Here is a 20588-nt window from a genome sequence, read left to right on the forward strand (position 1 = left end):
CTGTCTCATTAGGCCTGCCTGCAGTTTATTGTGGCCTTGGAAGAGCATTTTGTTCAGTCAAGCTAACTATGAAGTACATTAAGGCTTTATATTCTCCCTACATGCCTGATTGGTCAAGACATCATGGGGAAGTGCATACCCTACAGTGGTTCTCAAAGTTGGGTTCAGGGCCTCTCTGGGTTCCTTGAGGATTGACCATTACAAGTCTGTAAATGGTCAAATCACATTTTTCTAATTTTATTTTGGACAAAGCATATTTTACATAGAGGCACTCTTCTTGCATACCTTCAAATAAGGAATGCACCAGCCCGGAAGGCTGGCGTAGACGTCCGGCCACCTAGGCTGCTTAGCGTGTTGCGGGTTCAATTCTGATGACCTTTGCTGCTTGTGACTCCCCATCTCTCTCTCTCCCAATTTCCTGTCGGTCTATCAAAGGCTGAAAAGGCCCCAAAAATATATTTAAAAATAGGGATGCACTGACGTTATCGGTCAATATCGGTATCGACAAATAAACTGACATTAACCGATGGTAGTATAATCTATATCTGTTTTTGATAAGCATCAATTTTGCACTGGCTACGTTAGTACCAGCCTACCAAGCTGTATTTCTGAACAGTTTGATTATTATTTTTTCCCTGGCACAAAAGGGGAAAATAACCTTAAAACTAAATGAATATCGGTGTCAGTAGCTGAATTGTTATTTTAAAGTAACGTATCGGTATCGGACAAGAATTTCCATTTCGGTGCATCCCTACTTCAAATGTAAAAGTTTGAGAAATACACAGCCCTACCAGTCTCAGGCAGAGAAAAGGCCATAGCACGCACGCACACACACACCAAGCCATGTTGTAGAAAAAACTGTTCTGTATAAAACGTCACAAACCATTTACAACCTCTGGTTAAAATAAAATATGAAAATACACTTTTTCATATACTTTTATACACAAAGGCTACATTATTTCCACTGTGTCCCAACCATACACAATTGAGTTTTTTTTTTAACCGCAAAACAACAAACATCAAATGTGTGATGTTCATGATTCACCAGGAGCCTGGATGCATGGCTTGGTTCCAGGCTTAAAATAATTAATCTCTATGGGAAAAAGGAATGAGCTTTAAAATTGTGGAACCATAATGACCGCTGCTGTGCCCTATTTGGCTAAGACAAAGGTCGTATTGATGACATCAGTGTGGAACATACAAATAGGTGAAAACAATTTCCCCATTGCCTTCGTGACAGAGATATTTACTTGTTTTTTTTGTTTCATACACCTGACCACCAGGGTAACATACAACATAATATTTTTGTCATGTAGACACTGAAACAGAATGACTATCAAAGGACTTTATTCTACAATGTACATTGTATGCAATACACATAACCAGACTATCGAGATCTCCGCCTACTGATAAATCGGGTGACAATGTTTTGTGGTCTAGAGCAGGGGTCGTCAACCTCTTTGACTTGAAGTGTTGTGTTTTTTTTTTCTTGATAGTGTGCCATGTCAACATTATGTTGAATTATGACACCGTTGATTGCCCATAAATATAACGACATTTCTTTCTTCTTCCGGACTATTTTCTTTCACATCAGGACATTGTAATAATCATTATTAATAACCAGCCTAGTATCTCCCAGACTCCCTCCCTCCCCAGTCACAGTTCAGTTTGAATTAATGTAGAATTGTGTAGGATTTGCATGCATTTGACAGAGCATCATTTAATGTTATTTTAAAAAGAAAAATCCTCTCTCGCACACGTGTGCCTGTGATCACCCTTCACTGTGCCAATGTTGGCACCCGTGCCTAAGGTTGCCTATCCCTGGTCTAGAGAGGGGTGGTAACAATTCGGAGAACAATTCGCAGAACCCTAATCTGGGTGATGGCAGTGGCCATAGCATAATCACCAGTTCCCTTCACCGGCCATCCAAGCCCATACAATGAATCTACAATGTATCCAGGCTATAATTGGTAGGCAGAGATATCCGATCGTCTGGCTATGCAAGACTAATGACACACTTCTCACAATCTTAAGTATCAGCAGGTGTGTCTGGTTGGCAAGACGGATGGCTCACTTTGAAAGCTTCAACTTCCACCAATGTCTCATTAATCCTTTTGATTGTTGGAAATTGCCCGACATTCACTTTGAATCTGTTGGAGACATGACATTCATGGAAAAGTTACATTTTTGTTTGACGTGACATTCATGGAAATAGCTATTTTTTAATATTAGAAACAAATGTACCAATGTTTATATTATCATTGAATAACTGGTTACCTTTCAGCATTGTACACTTGTGGGACTAGACAGATGTCAGCCATGGATATCTGAGAAGGAAGAACTTTGTTAATGGACCAAATTAAACTACAGCCATACATTAAACTAATGTATATGTTGTCACTGTTGGGCAGACACCTTGTATCTCTGTATCAAGTTTTATTTTTTCCTGAGCCACCCCTATAAATTGTGCTATCTTATAATGAGCATTAGTAAGGACCAATTACAATACGGTTGAAAATAGGTGAAGTGCTCCTTTAAGTCTTAGGACATATGTATTACCAATGAAAAGTATTAACTAATTTGATCCATTGGACCACAGGTTTTTTTCTTTTTTTTTCATTTCCTGGAAAAGTAATGTAAAGTTTTGGACATACAAGGTTTCTACCCGACAGCAACGATATGTGAAGTATGTATTATTGTAATTCTGATATCATCCCCTCACCTCATCCCCTACACAGTATGTCCCAGCTGTCTCTTTCAGAATGGGCTCTAAAGCTGAGAATGTACACCAGGTTAGCCAAGTAATAAACGCCTCATGAGCAGACTGTCTAAAGTGATTTTTAAAGTAATGTTATAAAGGCAGTTCTCTACCCACCTTGAAAACCACGCTCTATGAAATGCTGTGCCCACTGCATCTTCTCTGCTCCCATCTTCTGGATAACATACAGATTCTGAAACACAATCAGGAAGCAGACAATGAACTCTGCAAGTCAAAAAGAAAACAACGCCATCCGTCAGCTATTTCTAATTTCATTTTAAGTTCATGTGTGTCTGATCCTATTATGAATCCTTCTACAGTACATACACTTATACTTGGCATTGCTTAATGTTAGATCTCCATCTAACAAAACTTTTATTTTTAATTACATAATTTGTTTGTGATAAACTGCCCCATGTCATGTGTCATGACAACATAACTTTAAATGTGTCCTGAGAAAAGTCGTTGATGTCTTTGATCCCACCAAGACTAAACAAATACTGCGTTGCGTTACGATCACGTTATGAGCTTGTAGATCGAATGTTCCAACCAGAATAGTTACACTAGGGTTTAAATGGTTAAGAGCAATGTATTGGCACATCCACCAGTGATGTACATGATGCTCATCAGTCTGGTTAAGAGCATTAATATGGAGGCAGTTTTTGGTTTGATTGGGAATCCATTTTACCACAGTGTCACCGTGGACTCACCTGCAGAGGCTGTATTCCAGAGGCAATGACGTCACAGATCATTCGGACCTGTGCACGTTTCTTGGGGTCTGCGGGTAGAAGCTTGGGTCCTGGTCTGGTCTCCTCGATGTACTGGATCACAGCCAGCTGGGAGAGCAGAGAAAATGTTGAATCACACAGACAAATACTGAGTTTTAATTAAACTCCTCGGATTGTAGAAATGGACCCTTTCGTAATTAAATTAACACTAAGGCATTTTGTTGTGCTTTCATTGTTAAAAGTATTTTGAAGACTCACAGACTGAGACAGGGTGATGCCATCTATTTGCACAGCAGGCACTTGTTGCATCGGGTTTAATGCCTTATACTGATCCGTAAACTTGAGTAGACAGAGAACATGAATATTACTACCACAGTTATTATACTTGTGATGTTTATGCAAATATTGTTACCCATTAATGTGGTGTGACACTAGAAGAAAAATAGCAGTTATAAACGTGTGTGTGGGGGGGGGGGGGGGGGGGGGGGGGCGTGCGTGCATGTTTGTGGCCATGCGCGCGCGCGCGTGTGTGTGTGTGTCAGATTAGTAAATCTTATCAACTGTACCTGCTGACCTCCATCTTTGATTAGATTGACTGGAACATGGTCATAATCGATACCTTTGAGGGCAAAAGCTGGCACACATGACATTAAATATGGTTTTGTGTTTAAGTAAAAGGTGAGTATAGAGGCTCAGGCGATATAGCTTAAATTAATAATAATGGGGGAAATACATATTACTTACCTATTCTAACCCTCCAAGAACAGGAGCTCCTGAAGTATCCATGAAGTACAGGCTAAACACAAAGCAAATGTTAAAACAAAGAAGATAGCACATTTTGAAAAACCAATGGTTAAATCAAAGTTATCCAGACGTTCACCTTATTGTTGGTCGCCATAGTTTTCTGACACTCACAACTTTCTGTGAATCAACTGCAACTATTATACTCGTTTTGCTGGAGAGCTGGAGAATAAAAGCATCATCTATCTGGCGACCAATAGCGTGTTCCTCTAAAATCCCTCCTCCTTATAGTTATTTGGTCAATGACTAAGCAATTTCTGGGGTTCATATGTTTCACATTAGCAACCAAGGCATTCACAAAATACAGCACTACTGTCACTGACTGAGCAGTCACCTTAAGGCACGCAGAAGACACATGCATTGTAGTTGACTAGTGCAGACCACGTTCCCTTGTGATGTATGATGTTGGTCGGGGTATCCAAAAAAAAAAGAGTTGAAAATCAACTTGAAATAGCCTAAACAGGCAGTATGAAATGAAAGTCGGCGATCAGTAAGTAAGCCTAACGCGGCACTGTCTTCCGGTGGACAATCTCTTCAAAATAACAGTACCCCAGTCTAGAGTATTGAAAAAAAGATTCATTTGCACATTAAAACTATAAATTAAGCATTTAAACGATGCTATAAGACACACATTGTGTTTCTGTGTAAAAAATAAAACATAATGTGTGTCTTTACAATAACTGTAATGTAATAATAATACTAATAATGTAATGATTATTTATTACATTACCTGACCTCATCAAACCCTGGATAGCCATACATGGAAAAGACTGGATCATCACCTAGATCTCCATATATGGAGGCTATGGAGCTGAGCCGGCCAGCAACTCTACATCTGACTACATCTGACCTCAAACCATTAGATCTCCATATATATATATATATATGGATATATATATATATATATATATATATATATATATATATATATATAGGGGAGGATGGGGGAAGATGAACCACTTTTTACTTAAGTTGTCCTGGAAGCAAGGCAAAATGAGATGGCAGTCAAATCTAATGATCTACACATATTTCAGGATGTCCTCTATCAATTGAAATGATGAGTAAGCAGCTATGACAAAGGGCCATGAAAATATGACCTTAAAAAAAAAAAAAAAAAAAGTGGCTCAATTTGCCCCAGGTAAGGGGTAAGGGACTGATCGTTATTTATCAAAGGTTGGTATGGTGCAAAAAAGGGGGGGGTCATTAAACTATTTTTTGAGCCTGAGGGGGGGATATGTTTTCTTTTCTTTTGGCTTGGGGGAGGTTGTACAACTTTATTTTGCTAAATTTTGTATTTAAAAAAATGTTTAGATTATTTTGTTTTTCATAGTGTTTTACTCCTATCTATATAAAGTTTACCCTGTGTGGCGAGTGTACTTGGTATCTTCCATGTGTGCGTAACTGCGCATGCAAATAGAACAGATCTACAAGCTAACAACGCGTTGCTTGGTGGCGCGTTGTTAGCTTGTAGATCTGTTCTACCAGCAAAGGTCTGACTCAGTAACTGACGTAGCCACTTCAGTTCAAAACAAGGTGGCGCGAGATAGATTGATTCTGCGCCGTTCATGTCTCATGACATTTCCAGTAGAATAATGCAAGCGAAAAAAAATTGAAGTTATGAACCACGGTGTTTGCACTGAAAAGAGCGAGTGTTGTCGGTGTCAGAGAGGAGGAAGATGTGGAAAGCAGACTGGAAGCACCAGCGCTGCTGCTGGTGTTTGGGTTTCACCCAGCGCCGCTTCACAGAGTCAGGAGAATGTCAGACTGAGATGATAATAATAATAATAATGTCGCGGCTGAGGTCGTGGATGACGTAACGATATAACCTTAGAAGGCTTCTTACAAGTTACTGTTGGTGACTCAAGTTGCTTGTGAACGTCAAGTTCATCCAAATAGAAAGTAGAAAAACATCACAGAAACACCTTGCCTTTATGTTGATGGTATATGGAATATTTTGATGGAAGAGAGTAATAAGAAGATATATTATATATATATATATATATATATATATATATATTATATTTTGATGGAAGAGAGTATGGAAGAGAGACGCTACCGTCTTTAGACAACGCATCGTCGACATGGTGGCGGAGAAAAGCACAGACGAGATCGACAGACGCTCATTGATTTAAAAGGTAGGGCTGGCTGGTCGTGATGTGCATCTTTGCGCACTGTGCCCCTTGCAATGTTGGTGTGAGTCAGAGAATAGTACTTGGCCGGTGCCAATGATGTAGCCTACTCTTGTCTGCGTACTGGTTGTAATAGACTATAAAGAGTTAAACTATTCGGTGGTGCCTGGCTGGCTAAATGAGCCGAGCAGGCAGTTGATGCCACGCATGGTGTTGCGCAAATTGTGCTTTTCTCTGTGGAGTATGACGCTGTAGTATTATGGTATGCGACTGCGTGACATACATGTATTTATTTAGCATTCATTCATTTTCATCATCCTGGGCTTGGGCACAGAGGCGAGGCGTGCCCACTGCCTTGGCAGCTTGGCTATAGAATGACTTTACGCACGAGGTTCACCTAAAAAATAGCCAATCTAAGATCACAAATTTGCGTCGCGTCATCAGCGTGTTGTTGTGAGCTTGTAGGTCTGCATATGCTATTTTGGAGCATATTTAAATATTTAGTTGGAAGAATGCAATGGCATATCAGTGTTGAGTGTTGACCATAATGTAATGACAGATATGGAACCAAATGAACCCCAGACGGCCGCCGCCTAATAAACGATCAGCGTTTACTTTATGCTGCTATACTGTTGGTGTGAATATAAAATGAATATAGTCTATGGTGTTTGGGGGGGGGGTCATATATATTCTTCCAGTCCCTGAGGGGGGGTCCCGAAAAAATATTTGGAGGCTGGGGGGGGGATGAGGGAAAATAAAAAAATTAAATCACATCTGCACCACCCCCCCCTGGTGGATAAATAACGATCAGTCCCTAAGTTGATCCAAAATTGAACCACATGATATTTTAATGTAAAGAGCTTAAACTTGAACAGATAATGTATTCACGTATTGAAAATAATTTAATAACAGTTTTCCCTTTTGCAAATTGTCTTATTTATCTGTTTATTTATTATTTAAACAATATAAAGACAATTAAATAAAGTTTGTTATTCAGAACCTTATAATATTTGCAATATTGTTAATACAATATAGCAAATTTGCAAACATTTGCAAACATCCAAATTAAAGGTCATTCAGTATAATTTGAGTAGCTAATACTTAATACAAAAATATGAATGGTGATTCACATTAAGAAAATTGGCTCAATTTACCCCAAGGAATTGGTTCAACTTGCCCCATGGCCACTTTTTGACTAAACATGGCTAGCTTAATGCTCCAGGCTAATGTTTAGCTAAATGATTCACATGGGTTTTATACATTGGTATATCACCAACATGCATGATATATAAGTTTAGACCTGGGTGCTTTTGCTTTAATATAAAAATGATTATTCCAGAAAAGTTTTTTTTTTACTTTGACCAGCTAAAAACACTTTTTTGTGTATAAATGTACTTTCCACTTTGTCCATGTGTCTCTCATCTTCACAGGCTGTGAATACACTGGCAGGAGAGGAGAGGAGAGGAGAGGAGAGGAGAGGAGAGGAGAGGAGAGGAGAGGAGAGGAGAGGAGAGGAGAGGAGAGGAGAGGAGAGGAGAGGAGGGGGGGAGGACGGGGATGAGGAGGAAGAGGAGGAGAGGAGAAGAGGAGGAGAGGAGAGGAGAGGAGAGGAGAGGAGAGGAGAGGAGAGGAGAGGAGAGGAGAGGAGAGGAGAGGAGAGGAGAGGAGAGGAGAGGAGAGGAGAGGAGAGGAGAGGAGAGGAGAGGAGAGGAGAGGAGAGGAGAGGAGGGGGAGAGGAGGGGGGGAGGAGGGGGATGAGGATGAGGAGGAGGAGGAGGAGGAGGAAGGGGGGAGGAGGAGGAGGAGGAGGATAATAATAATAATAATAATAATAAAACTTTATTTGTATAGCACCTTTCATGACATGAAATGCAGCTCAAAGTGCTTTACAGAACAATGGAGAATAAAAGAAAAGCAAGGCAACGACATTAAAAAACAAGCAGTAATGCAGTACAGTGAGGACATGAATAACAAAAACTAAAATATCAATTAAAAGCAATGTTGTAGAAGTGGGTCTTGAGCTGAGCTTTAAAAATGTCTACAGAGGCTGCCTGACGAAGGTACAGTGGGAGCTTGTTCCATGCCGACGGCCCGTAGAAGCAAAAAGCAGCTTCCCCGTCTTTTTTAGTTGCCATTTTTTTAGGCAAAGCGAGCAGGCCAGCAGTGGAAGACCTTAGGGGACGGTTTGGGACATATTTAGGCAGGCAGCCATGTAGGTAGGAAGGTGCGAGACCATTGAGAGCTTTTTACACAAGTATCTTTTTTTTAAATCAATCCTAAAAACAACTGGAAGCCAGTGCAGTCAAAACTGGAGTAATATGTTCTCTCATCTTAGTTCTAGTTAAAACTCTGGCTGCTGCAGTTGTAATCTGTCAGTTGTTTTCTTAGGCAGTCCTGAAAAAAGTGCATTGCAGTAGACAAGCCGAGAAAAAACAAAGGCGTGGATTAGCGTTTTTGCATCGTCCAAGGACAAATAGGCTCTGATTCGTGCAATATTTCTAAGGTGAAAAAAGGCAATCTTGGTAACATGATTAATGTGTGAATTAAAATTCAATTCAGAATCAATAATAACCCCCAGGTTCTTTACTGTACTGTTACTTTCTACAGTCAGGTTGCCAAGTCTGCTTGGGGGGGAGGAGGTGGGGGGAAGTGGAGGTGGGGGAGGAGGAGGAGGGCTACATTTTCGTCACCCCTTATCCCTAAACTTTTTTGCCTTTTTTTTTTTTTTTACTATTTTGAAAAACATTTTTGAATAGTTCAACTAGCCAATCTACATTGACACGTTGTGAGCTTGTAGACTGGACATTTTAACTATTCAGAAATGTTTTGCAAAATAGTAAAGGGGTTTAGTGGTGACGAAAATGGAGCCCTAATGTGTCTTGGCATTTAAGCTGCTGCCTCAGAAACTGCTTGACATGGCTGTAGGGCAGGGGGTCCCAAGCCTTTTCATGTCAAGGACCCCCAAATCGACACTAATTAGCCCCGCGGACCCCCATTTGAAAAGATATACCAGGGACCCCCATGAGAGAAGATTTTTACGGCTCTAGCAGTAGTAGTAGGTAAGGACACCCTATATCCCTCCCACCCTTTTTATTTAGGGGGGATTTTTATTCCCCAGGGACCCCTATGTCCGATTTCGGCATTCTCAGCCTGAGGACACTTTGTGGGCGTGGCTTAACCCTTTTTTTTTCCGATGACGTCATTATATTGATTTTGCTATTGGCACTTTGCCAGTTTGGCAATCAATGATCATTAATTTAAACTATTTCGCAATTACAATGGTACTGTGTACATGCCAGTGAAACTAATTTTAAACCGACCTCTGTGACAGTTGGTTCTGCAAAGACTGTGTGTCTGTGTGCGAGTATTGATTTTGCATTCTTGGATTTAAACGAGCTGATCGTATTGATTTCACCTCTGGTGGTTGACTCTCTGACAAATATTGTCATGTATTCTACCTTTTGCCAACAACTCTGGAGTCACTGAACTAAAAGACTTACACCTTAGATTATTTCAAGTTTGGTTATAAAAAGTCGGGGAGGAACTGATGATGCAACTGTCAGCCTGCTTAACCCCTTGGCGAACTATCTCTAACTCCCCATCTTACTAGGCCAGCTTTTTATTGATTTTACGTTTCCTTTCAGCAGTATGCAGATAGACACCGTTCTGCAGAGACTCAATGACATAACGGTAAATGGTGGTTTTGTCTATCTTGTCAGAGACTTCCTCTCTGACCGTCCTTAACAGGTCTGTGTTAATGATACTCTGTCCGACATCATTCTGCTTATTATTGGTGGTTTACAGGGGACTATCTTATACCCCTTACTTTTCTCATTATATATAAATGTATTCACTTATACCAGGGTTTTTCAACTGATTTTGACCCACAGGCCACCATTCTTCTGACTAAGAGCAACCTGGGGACCACCACTATTGTGTCAGGTGGGCCGACCACCCGTCCAGCATCTCTTGGGACAGTCGCGAAATAGCACATTTCACTCAGTTCAAGTCATCCCCCAAATCAAAAGATATGGGAAACTAATTTTCGCATCCTCTGTGTGTGTGTGTGTGTGTGTGTGTGTGTGTGTGTGTGTGTGTGTGTGTGTGTGTGTGTGCAGGGGGTATGTGTTTGTATACATGCAGGCCTGCCTCATCCTTTCTACCAGTGATCCTTATCTTTATGACTCAGTCGGCATGGTGATATTGATTCTATGGGTGTGTGGGACCAGCCATACCATGTGTGGGCATATTGCACCCCCCTTCTTCTGAGCAGGCTATGGGATAGCGGTATTGATTCTATCTGGGGTGTGTGGTCCTGGGATCAATAGTTCGTATGGACCCTGTCAGGGACATGCTTTTGCTGGGGGCTGTGTGAGTGTGGGTGTGTGTGTGTGCGTGTGCGTGTGCGTGCGTGCTGGTGTGTATGGTGAATTTTGCATGGTCCAGGGTGTCTTAATGTCTTGTTTAATGTATGACTTGTATTATTTTGGTACGTGGTGCTGTATTTTGTGACATTTGCATGGGTCAGGGTGTCTTAATGTTTTGTTTTAATGTATGACTTGGGTTATTTTTGGTATGTGGTGTGGTGTTTTGTGACATTTGCATGTTTCAGGTTGTCTTAATGTTTTATTTTAATGTATGACTTGGGTTATTTTTGGTATGTGATGTGGTGTTTTGTGAGTTATGCATGGTTCATGGTGTCTTAAGGTTTTGTTTAATGTATGACTGGGGTTATTTTGGTATGTGATGTGGTGTTTTGTGAGTTATGCATGGTTCAGGGTGTCTTAAGGTTTTGTTTTAATGCATGAGTTGTATTATTTTGGTATGTGATGTGGTGTTTTGTGACATTTGCACGGGTCAGGGTGTCTTAATGTTTTGTTTTAATGTATGACTTGGGTTATTTTTGGTATGTGGTGTGGTGTTTTGTGACATTTGCATGTTTCAGGTTGTCTTATTGTTTTATTTTAATGTATGACTTGGGTTATTTTTTGGTATGTGATGTGGTGTTTTGTGAGTTATGCATGGTTCATGGTGTCTTAAGGTTTTGTTTTAATGCATGAGTTGTATTATTTTGGTATGTGATGTGGTGTTTTGTGACATTTGCACGGGTCAGGGTGTCTTAATGTTTTGTTTTAATGTATGACTTGGGTTATTTTTGGTATGTGGTGTGGTGTTTTGTGACATTTGCATGTTTCAGGTTGTCTTAATGTTTTATTTTAATGTATGACTTGGGTTATTTTTTGGTATGTGATGTGGTGTTTTGTGAGTTATGCATGGTTCATGGTGTCTTAAGGTTTTGTTTAATGTATGACTGGGGTTATTTTGGTATGTGATGTGGTGTTTTGTGAGTTATGCATGGTTCAGGGTGTCTTAAGGTTTTGTTTTAATGCATGAGTTGTATTATTTTGGTATGTGATGTGGTGTTTTGTGACATTTGCACGGGTCAGGGTGTCTTATTGTTTTGTTTTAATGTATGACTTGGGTTATTTTTGGTATGTGGTGTGGTGTTTTGTGACATTTGCATGTTTCAGGTTGTCTTAATGTTTTATTTTAATGTATGACTTGGGTTATTTTTTGGTATGTGATGTGGTGTTTTGTGAGTTATGCATGGTTCATGGTGTCTTAAGGTTTTGTTTAATGTATGACTTGGGTTATTTTTGGTATGTGGTGTGGTGTTTTGTGACATTTGCATGTTTCAGGTTGTCTTAATGATTTATTTTATTGCATGACATGGGTTATTTTTGGTACGTGATGTGGTGTTTTGTGACATTTGCATGTTTCAGGTTGTCTTAATGATTTATTTTATTGCATGACATGGGTTATTTTTGGTACGTGATGTGGTGTTTTGTGAGTTATGCATGGTTCATGGTGTCTTAAGGTTTTGTTTTAATGCATGACTTGGGTTATTTTTGGTACGTGGTGTGGTGTTTTGTGACAGTTGCACGGTTCAGGTTGGGCTAAGGTTTTGGTTTAATGTATGACATGGGTTATTTTTGGTATGGGGTGTGGTGTTTTGTGACATTTGCACGGTTCATGGTGTCTTAATGTTTTGTTTTATTGCATGACATGGGTTATTTTTTTTTGGTAGATGGTGGTGTATTTTGTGACATTTGCATGGGTCAGGGTGTCTTAATGTTTTGTTTTAATGCATGACATGGGTTATTTTTGGTACGTGGTGATGTATTTTTGGTATGTGGGTATGTGGTTGGGGAATTTTTACATGGTTCATGATGTCTTAATGATTTGTTTAAGGTATGAGTTGTATTATTTTGATAAGTGATTGTATGTTTTGTGGCATTTGCATGGTTCAGGTTGGCTTAATGGTTTATTTTAATGTATGACTTGGATTATTTTTGGTACATGGGAGTGTATTTTATGGCGTTTGCATGGTGCATGGTTCAGGCACCCCCCGGGCATGTCTGTGGCCGTTTGAGATGTGAGGTTGGGGTTAATACTGAGTAATGTACGGTTAGTTCATGGTAGTAGGGTACATGTTTAAAGTAATCACGTATATCATATTGGCGTAACTAAATTTGAAATGAGTTGAGTGGACTATGTATTTTTAGATGAACACACTATGTTGTTCACCTACAATTATACGGATCGATGACTAGAGTAGATTGACGGCATTTTACAATAGCTACTATTAGGTATTATTGACATTTAAAGTTAGATAGACTATAGTCTATACTACATGGTGGTATAGGCATCCATGGATTTCCAGGGAATTCAACCCGAATCTGTAGACGGGGGCCTGTACACAAAACACATTGTTTTGTGTTGACAATAACTACGAGGCAATAACAGCCATCATACTAGTAAATATTATTTATACTAGTTAAATTATCTAAACTCGGCGATTTGACATAGACATTTTTTCACGATACATAGGAAAACTCTAAACTACATGCATAATAATAAAATATGGTTGAATGTTTCAAATAGTGGATAGTTAGAATGGGTCATGCATGTTTTTAATACAAACACCTTAACATCACCATGTCTGATGGTGCAGTGTGTAAATGTAACAGGTTATCTACATGGTGTATACTAAACCATGTAATACTGATGTACCGATGTTTTTTCAAGAATTCAGAACGTATAGTTTAGAAAATTGTGTAAGTCTATACTATACGAGGTCTTTAGATCATGGTCAGCACCAAATATCATACCAAAAGTCTGTATCTTATGTTTATCAGGTTTTATTTTGATCAGAAAATAGACAATTATGCAGATGAACATACACTGTAGCACAACATGGAGCAAAATGTACAAGACAATGAATTCACCAGGACATCAAATATACTCAGTCATCAACTATTTATAATGTATGTATATATATATATATATATATATATAGATATATATACAACGATGCAATCAGGTCAATCATAGTGGCAATAGTTATGTCCTTGATTATTATTTTTTGGATCATATCAGGGTAAATCCTTCCAGTAATGCAAATAAGATGTACATAGCCTATGGATTCTTGACATTGGCAGTGGTCCTACCTCAATACCGCTAGTTCTCAATATCTTAATAACCCCCGGTATAAAATCATCAGTCCACAACTTGTTCATTAAATCTTTAAAATGATTGTAGAAGTAATATCGGGGCGTAATATTCAAACATGTGTGCTCGGTTTGACTAGAATGGTCTATGCGGCAGCCGTTGCAATCATCCTTCATCTGTTCGGTTATAGCGTTTGCGAGTAGTTGACCAACATGTATTTTCAGAATATCTGTAAGATTTGTGGGGTTTGTCCCACCAAACTCATCCAAAGTCAGTGGCCAATTCAGGGGGTATGGCGGCGAAAGCAATGGTGTGTCGGAGGCTGGAGGGTCATGGGGAGCAGTTGAATTTGGGGCTGATAGGTCTACCGTCTCAAAATACTCTGTGTCCCCCGCACCATAGCCCCAAAATGCCCTCTCAAAATGTTCATCGTTCTCCGGATCATAGTCGCAAAATGCCCGGGCATCATCATATTCATCGCTGTCCGTATCTGCAGTACTGATGTTATGCCACCACGGGGGGTGTATACACGGTCCATTGCGGGTCCATCCATCAAGAGCAGTCCCTTCATTCGAGTTTGATTCTCCCAATGAAGAAGTAGAATCCTCCATGATCCGTGAATGGCGCAATATACTGGCAATAATGAGTTAGCATTTTACCTATAGTGTAGGAGGGGGTGGGCTGGTAGCTGCAATTGTTGGTCCATCGGTTTCTAGATCAGAGTGGGGCGTGGGTGCATCGTTTTCTAGGGCGCTGTACGAATCATGATTTACAGGACGGTTATCCATTGAGAATAATGTAGCGCCAGCTGGCTTTGGGGGATCACTGAGCGAGAAGCTACTATGTCTGGGATTACCGAACGAGAACCCCGTAGGTCTGGAATGGCTTGTCTGGTAATCCACAAGCCTCAGTTTCTTTTCATTGAAGTAGTCCAATGATCGTGAATCCACACGTTTGGCGCCTCTAAGGTAGCCTTCCAGTAGGTCCAAAGATTGATTCTCTATAGTTGTGAAGAAATCCAAGGCTTCACACATCACATGCTTTAGAATCCCTAAATCATCCACACCAACGGCTAGTTGGATTGGAAAGCATTTCTCTTTCTCCATGATACTCTTAGGTCTTTCAACTGGGGTACCGCATTGAGATTTGTATCTTAGTAGCAACCATAAGTTTGACCTAGAACAGTCAACGATGAAGCCGTCAGTGTCACCACGCAACGGTATTTCAGAGCTCGCCCGTACAAATCGAGATGGCTTGATATAGCCAGGGTTTATCTTTGTATCCAATTGCAAGTACTTACAGAACTCAAGAATAGGAGGGACCAATCGCTCAAATTCAGATGCATAGATGCGTATGTAAGGCAACCGGTCTTCAAAGATACTGTCGCCTGTTTCCAATGTATAGAGTTCAATAAATCGCTGATTCTTGAAGGGAAAAAACGACAGACGAATTTTCCGGCCGTCGGATAAGGTCCAAACTTTCCTATTCTCATCTTGGTAGCAGGTAGAGTACATGTTGTCTTTCTTTCTTCGCGGGCAGCTAGTGTCTCTATTGTAGGATTACTCAGTTATGTAGGGTTATTCTCCGTATTTAAGAACATCCCCGGAGAGGTGGAGCCTAAAGAATAACTGCCATACTAATCATGGCCGACCTTTGAGGTCAAACAGGGTTTTTTATACAGTACCGGATACGTTACACCCTCCCCAACAAAAGAAAGGCAGGATCATCACCAATGCATAATCCTAATTAGTTACAATAGTCGCAAAGTTTAGTATACTACCACCGTAAGAACCTAACTAGAATCTAACAACGTTAATAGTGTAAATATATATATATATATATATATATATGAAATAAAAACAACAATGAAAATATGTTGATTTTTTTTTTATTACTGAGAAACAGAGCATGTATTTACACAAGTATGTTACACATTACATTTAATAGACCCGTTCAATTCATTCCAATTCGATTTGGGAGTCGTCCCATCACATAATATGGATTTTAAGTGGCAATGTAGATTTTTACATATAGTAGTAAAATAAATAAATAAAATAAAAATAAAAATAAAGGTAAAGAAGTTTAGCGATATTGGGTTTAGCATTGAGGAAATGACGCCCTATGCACACAAGGGAAAACGTTTTCCTGCTCTCAGACTTTTCGTTTCCCTCAAAGTATGGATGATCCAAGCATTCCTCCACTGTAGGTCTTTTCTTTGGATCTTCATTGATCATCCTCTCGATGAGATCGTTGGCGAGCACATCCTGAACATGGTGCAGGTTGTAGATTCCATCCATAATGTTAACTTCACACCGTGGGGCTGTACCAAAGGGGTGGTGTCCTCCAGACAGGATGTAATATAACAACATCCCAGCCACCTTTAGAATGAAAATGAAATGTAGGGACAGATTGTATTGTTTTCTTTGATTAAATGGTTCTCTCATACTGGAAAAAAACAAACCTGTATGTCGGCACTTCTTGTATATGGTACAACCGCACCGCCATAGTCTTCATCAATGGTCTCCTTCGCCTTCCAACATTTTCTTCCTGCACTACTCGTTGCATATATTGTTTGTCGGTGGTCCACCTGTCTACGTACTCCATAATCGGACAATTTCACCTTCCTTGTAACATCTGTAGGGTAAATTGTATAAATAAATAAAAATATATATATTTTTTAAATGACAATAATACAATAGTTTGCCTGTCTTATTTTTTTTTTCATATATAGCTTACCAAACATCACATTCTGGGGTTTGATATTACAATGGAGAATTGGAGGATTCTGTCGATGAAGTGTGTTTAAACTAATGAGAAACTGTTTTGCGATCAGCATTTCACAAAGACGGCCTCCAGGAAACTCGTCTCTTAAGTTAACGTATTCTTCCAGTGTGTATTCACATAATTCAAGAACAACGTAGGCAAAGTTTTCATCCTCTATAAAGTCCATATATTGTGCAATGGAAGGATGATCATACTCTGGATGGCATGAAAGAACACCGTAGGCAAAGTTTTCATCCTCTATAAGGTCCATATATTGTGCAATGGAAGGATGATCATGCTGTGGATGGCATGAAAAGTATTTCTTCCCCTTCAGCATTCTCTTCACGGCGACTTCAGTGCCATCCTCTCTTAACCCCAAGTAGACCCCCTTTGCTATGTGGAATTCACCATCTAGCCCAATGATAAAATTACCACATTTGACAACGTCATCAACCTCGTGAACGTTTGCAAGTTTCTCTAGTTGTTGGCTCCATCTTTGACTGATTCTGTGCCATTCTTGTGGTTGTTTTGACTCTGTGATGGTCACTTCACTTTCCGAGGTTGGTTTGATGAGATGTGAGTGTAGCGGTCTAGACATGTCCATCTCATCTTCATTGCTCCGCATTTGTGCCTATGGGACAGAGGGTCAAGAGAGGTGATCCCACTATACCAATGAGTAGGTCTATCGATCTCGCAAAGCCAGCTGGCGCTACATTATTCTCAATGGATAACCGTCCTGTAAATCATGATTCGTACAGCGCCCTAGAAAACGATGCACCCACGCCCCACTCTGATCTAGAAACCGATGGACCAACAATTGCAGCTACCAGCCCACCCCCTCCTACACTATAGGTAAAATGCTAACTCATTATTGCCAGTATATTGCGCCATTCACGGATCATGGAGGATTCTACTTCTTCATTGGGAGAATCAAACTCGAATGAAGGGACTGCTCTTGATGGATGGACCCGCAATGGACCGTGTATACACCCCCCGTGGTGGCATAACATCAGTACTGCAGATACGGACAGCGATGAATATGATGATGCCCGGGCATTTTGCGACTATGATCCGGAGAACGATGAACATTTTGAGAGGGCATTTTGGGGCTATGGTGCGGGGGACACAGAGTATTTTGAGACGGTAGACCTATCAGCCCCAAATTCAACTGCTCCCCATGACCCTCCAGCCTCCGACACACCATTGCTTTCGCCGCCATACCCCCTGAATTGGCCACTGACTTTGGATGAGTTTGGTGGGACAAACCCCACAAATCTTACAGATATTCTGAAAATACATGTTGGTCAACTACTCGCAAACGCTATAACCGAACAGATGAAGGATGATTGCAACGGCTGCCGCATAGACCATTCTAGTCAAACCGAGCACACATGTTTGAATATTACGCCCCGATATTACTTCTACAATCATTTTAAAGATTTAATGAACAAGTTGTGGACTGATGATTTTATACCGGGGGTTATTAAGATATTGAGAACTAGCGGTATTGAGGTAGGACCACTGCCAATGTCAAGAATCCATAGGCTATGTACATCTTATTTGCATTACTGGAAGGATTTACCCTGATATGATCCAAAAAATAATAATCAAGGACATAACTATTGCCACTATGATTGACCTGATTGCATCGTTGTATATATATCTATATATATATATATATATATATATATATACATACATTATAAATAGTTGATGACTGAGTATATTTGATGTCCTGGTGAATTCATTGTCTTGTACATTTTGCTCCATGTTGTGCTACAGTGTATGTTCATCTGCATAATTGTCTATTTTCTGATCAAAATAAAACCTGATAAACATAAGATACAGACTTTTGGTATGATATTTGGTGCTGACCATGATCTAAAGACCTCGTATAGTATAGACTTACACAATTTTCTAAACTATACGTTCTGAATTCTTGAAAAAACATCGGTACATCAGTATTACATGGTTTAGTATACACCATGTAGATAACCTGTTACATTTACACACTGCACCATCAGACATGGTGATGTTAAGGTGTTTGTATTAAAAACATGCATGACCCATTCTAACTATCCACTATTTGAAACATTCAACCATATTTTATTATTATGCATGTAGTTTAGAGTTTTCCTATGTATCGTGAAAAAATGTCTATGTCAAATCGCCGAGTTTAGATAATTTAACTAGTATAAATAATATTTACTAGTATGATGGCTGTTATTGCCTCGTAGTTATTGTCAACACAAAACAATGTGTTTTGTGTACAGGCCCCCGTCTACAGATTCGGGTTGAATTCCCTGGAAATCCATGGATGCCTATACCACCATGTAGTATAGACTATAGTCTATCTAACTTTAAATGTCAATAATACCTAATAGTAGCTATTGTAAAATGCCGTCAATCTACTCTAGTCATCGATCCGTATAATTGTAGGTGAACAACATAGTGTGTTCATCTAAAAATACATAGTCCACTCAACTCATTTCAAATTTAGTTACGCCAATATGATATACGTGATTACTTTAAACATGTACCCTACTACCATGAACTAACCGTACATTACTCAGTATTAACCCCAACCTCACATCTCAAACGGCCACAGACATGCCCGGGGGGTGCCTGAACCATGCACCATGCAAACGCCATAAAATACACTCCCATGTACCAAAAATAATCCAAGTCATACATTAAAATAAACCATTAAGCCAACCTGAACCATGCAAATGCCACAAAACATACAATCACTTATCAAAATAATACAACTCATACCTTAAACAAATCATTAAGACATCATGAACCATGTAAAAATTCCCCAACCACATACCCACATACCAAAAATACATCACCACGTACCAAAAATAACCCATGTCATGCATTAAAACAAAACATTAAGACACCCTGACCCATGCAAATGTCACAAAATACACCACCATCTACCAAAAAAAATAACCCATGTCATGCAATAAAACAAAACATTAAGACACCATGAACCGTGCAAATGTCACAAAACACCACACCCCATACCAAAAATAACCCATGTCATACATTAAACCAAAACCTTAGCCCAACCTGAACCGTGCAACTGTCACAAAACACCACACCACGTACCAAAAATAACCCAAGTCATGCATTAAAACAAAACCTTAAGACACCATGAACCATGCATAACTCACAAAACACCACATCACGTACCAAAAATAACCCATGTCATGCAATAAAATAAATCATTAAGACAACCTGAAACATGCAAATGTCACAAAACACCACATCACGTACCAAAAATAACCCATGTCATGCAATAAAATAAATCATTAAGACAACCTGAAACATGCAAATGTCACAAAACACCACACCACATACCAAAAATAACCCAAGTCATACATTAAACAAAACCTTAAGACACCATGAACCATGCATAACTCACAAAACACCACATCACATACCAAAAAATAACCCAAGTCATACATTAAAATAAAACATTAAGACAACCTGAAACATGCAAATGTCACAAAACACCACACCACATACCAAAAATAACCCAAGTCATACATTAAAACAAAACAATAAGACACCCTGACCCGTGCAAATGTCACAAAACACCACATCACATACCAAAATAATACAACTCATGCATTAAAACAAAACCTTAAGACACCCTGAACCATGCATAACTCACAAAACACCACATCACATACCAAAATAACCCCAGTCATACATTAAACAAAACCTTAAGACACCATGAACCATGCATAACTCACAAAACACCACATCACATACCAAAAAATAACCCAAGTCATACATTAAAATAAAACATTAAGACAACCTGAAACATGCAAATGTCACAAAACACCACACCACATACCAAAAATAACCCAAGTCATACATTAAAAC

General features: G+C 39.5%; 1 protein-coding gene across 2 annotated transcripts; it reads right to left on the reverse strand.

The window, feature by feature from the left end:
• Positions 1-922: 922 nt before the first annotated feature.
• gstz1 (glutathione S-transferase zeta 1) lies at positions 923-4776 on the reverse strand. 2 transcript variants are annotated; one of them, XM_083792720.1, is made up of 9 exons: positions 4622-4776; positions 4231-4282; positions 4053-4120; positions 3745-3825; positions 3469-3594; positions 2876-2951; positions 2723-2775; positions 2278-2327; positions 923-2150 (listed from the first exon to the last, which is right to left on the reverse strand). In XM_083792720.1, exons 1-9 carry the CDS (start codon positions 4646-4648, stop codon positions 2030-2032), a joined length of 654 nt encoding a protein of 217 aa, XP_083648846.1. In that variant the 5' UTR covers positions 4649-4776; the 3' UTR covers positions 923-2029. The 2 variants fall into 2 exon arrangements, with proteins under 2 accessions (XP_083648846.1, XP_083648847.1); XM_083792721.1 differs by lacking the exon at positions 4622-4776 and adding an exon at positions 4367-4604.
• Between the last annotated feature and the right edge of the window lie 15812 nt (positions 4777-20588).

Source organism: Protomyctophum parallelum, assembly GCF_964188405.1.
Source record: "Protomyctophum parallelum genome assembly, chromosome: 20".
NCBI lineage: Eukaryota > Metazoa > Chordata > Actinopteri > Myctophiformes > Myctophidae > Protomyctophum > Protomyctophum parallelum.

What these genes read in the sequence shown, in the direction of transcription:
- gstz1 (XM_083792720.1), bottom strand. Translation starts at nt 4,648, where the DNA reads ATGCATGTGTCTTCTGCGTGCCTTAAG. An exon ending in TGTCTTCTGCGTGCCTTAAG is followed by an intron (nt 4,283 to 4,621) that starts GTGACTGCTCAG and finishes CTTTGTGTTTAG; the next exon opens with CCTGTACTTCATGGATACTT. An exon ending in CATACTGTGTAGGGGATGAG is followed by an intron (nt 2,328 to 2,722) that starts GTGAGGGGATGA and finishes CTTCCTTCTCAG; the next exon opens with ATATCCATGGCTGACATCTG.